The 2,500-nt window shown below is 46.6% G+C and overlaps 1 protein-coding gene across 1 annotated transcript in view; it reads left to right on the top strand.

Moving 5' to 3' along the window:
* Positions 1–2,500, top strand: part of cyst (rho guanine nucleotide exchange factor 18 cysts) — a 260,770-nt gene that overhangs the window by 54,298 nt on the left and 203,972 nt on the right. The window contains exon 2 of the mRNA XM_086537517.1: positions 1–226. This exon is cut by the window's left edge and continues 1,057 nt beyond it. Within this exon, the coding sequence (XP_086393643.1) occupies positions 104–226 (123 nt within the window). The 5' untranslated portion in view covers positions 1–103. The remainder of the gene's footprint in view (positions 227–2,500) is intronic.

Below are 2,500 nucleotides of genomic sequence, written 5' to 3' on the forward strand. Positions count from 1 at the left end.
ACGCTCTCCTGTCTTCTCGCCCCCACTCACGCCCGCAAGCGCCAGGCCGGCCGCCCGTCGTCGTCCGCGCCCCTCGCTGGCGGAGAGCGGCCAGGGCGGGGCCATGGTGAAGAACGGGAGCGGGAAGCTGAGCCAATGGGCCAAGATCAAGATCGTGTGCAAGGTGGTGCGAGGCAAGCTGCAGAAGGCGCACACCATGGGCTACCTCACCGTCCCGGGCCAAGAGGTAAACAAACAGGTCCGATATGTCGTCCTTTTGCCGGGGGGGCTTCTCCCCCTCCTCACCTTTTGTGCATGCCTTGAATTTTATGTGTTTTTTTTGTGTATATAGATTAAATTGCCTTGTTCCTTCTCCGTGCTTCATCCTTTCCCTTCTATTCTATAGTTGTATATATGTTGGATACATTTTTTTTTGAGATCGTATTTTAAGGATGAGATAGCGCTGGTATTGTTCATGCAGGATTTTTTTTTCTGGCATGGCTTAGTCTGAGGCATGTCGTGTAATTTTCATCGATTGAACCAAGAATTAAAGAAAAAAAAAATCATGTTATTTCGATTTATATTATGGGACTGTTTCTTGCAGGAATCTGATACGATTTACCGATAATATGCTTTAATATATCTTCAAAACAAGTACAGTTAGACGTCAAGTTGCATATAATTTTTAGTTAAAACAGTGTATATATTCCCTCCCTTTAAAGGAATACTTATTTCATCATCAAGGATAGAAGACTAAGGGGCATCCTCCGGAAACCTTTAAAGCTTATAACCATATCCTTTGACAGTTCCCTTACACACACAACTAACACTTGGCGTCGCAGCCAATGTAACGCGACGGCCGCTCCATCCAGGGGTTTCACGGCCGTCCCCTTCCGCCACCTTTGGCCGGGGTTTCCCTTTCAGAGAGGAGTCCGCAGGGGAAGATTTGTCTCTGAGCTTCGGAACAGTCGGGCAATTGCAGGGCCTTGTCAAAGTGGAGAGGGAGAAGGGAGGATGGAATGGGATAGGATAGTATGGGAAGGGAATGGTGGGAGATCATAACAGGGCAAAGGCTTGAGTAAGATTTTTAAAAATAAAGACAGACAGACAGACAGACAGACAGACAGACAGACAGACAGACAGACAGACAGACAGACAGACAGACAGACAGACAGACAGACAGACAGACAGACAGACAGACAGACAGACAGACAGACAGAGACGATCTAAATGTTCCAGGAAGAAGTGTTCGAGAAATCGGCGGATAGACTAGTGATTCCAAGGAAAAGGTAGTTAGTCGTTCATGTAGTGTGAGGCTAAGTGTTTGATCGGATGGAAGGGGGGGTGGGTGTGAAGGGGCGCAAGCGTGTTGTCGTGTCTGTTCAATCTCTCGCCGGGAAATGATTGGAGTTTAAGGAATGGGAACGCTCGGTAGTGAATGAAAGCAGGTTCTGTTAATACGGTAAGTGAATCTGCTGAATCTTCGACGTTTCAGAAAGGCAGTTGACATGGACGGCGAAGATAGGTTAATTTTATTTGATGTTGGATGGATGGACAGATTCCCTCGACACTGACCTTTTGTGTGCTGCTCCCTTAATCAATCTAAAATGTACTCATTTGTGAGACTCTTTTACTAAGTAGCTCCAGCAACTCATAGTCTTAGCTTAGCCCGGGTCACTTCGCGCCGGGTTAAGAGGCCCAAAAGATAAATGAATATACTCACTCCGGCAGAATATGTAGATCGAGGACTTCTTTCTTCTGAACCCCGTGACCCATGGGGACGGAGGACTTTTGAAAGACTTCCAGGTATTCTAGAGCCTGTGTTGTTTTGAAGACTCGCGGCTCAATTAGGGAGAGCCCTGGAGGAACCCCGATCCATCATTAAGTCTCGGGCTTGGCATAGAGTATCATCTCTCTCGCCTTCTCCCCCCCCCCCCCCCTCTCTCTCTCTCTCTCTCCCCTCTCTCTCTCTCTCTCTCTCTCTCTCTCTCTCTCTCTCTCTCTCTCTCTCTCTCTCTCTCTCTCTCTCTCTCTCTCTCTCTCTCTCTCTCTCTCTCTCTCTCTCTCTCTCTCTCTCTCTCTCTTTTCGTGCATTTAAGCAGATGCACAATGCAGCTTCATCATAAGTTATGCAAAATTGAGTTGTCTTCACTAGCTATGGCACTTTTGTTGGTTTTTGAGGATGGTTTGTCTTTTACTTAATTCCAGTCGGTCATAGAGACCAACTGGAAATCACTCGCGTGAATCTCCACTCTAATCTATGCAAATTGGTTGCAAACTTGTGTTGAGTACTCAATAGGAAGAGCATTTTTTTGGGCATCTGTGCCTTACAACATTGGCTAATCAAAGGGGAATTAGCGTTGTTTCATAAAGCTTTCGTTGTAATGCCTTCTAATGACGCAGCGTGATGAGAAATATGCAATTCTCTCACGCGTATTGAAGTCTCCCCCCCCCTTCCCCCCCATCCTCATAAAGTTTTGTTGTAGTTTGTGAACGAGAGAAAGAGCTCTGATTTTGACGT

This window comes from Penaeus japonicus, unplaced genomic scaffold (assembly GCF_977035675.1).
Source record: "Penaeus japonicus unplaced genomic scaffold, GWHDUDI00000001_assembly GWHDUDI00000006, whole genome shotgun sequence".
NCBI classification, from domain to species: domain Eukaryota; kingdom Metazoa; phylum Arthropoda; class Malacostraca; order Decapoda; family Penaeidae; genus Penaeus; species Penaeus japonicus.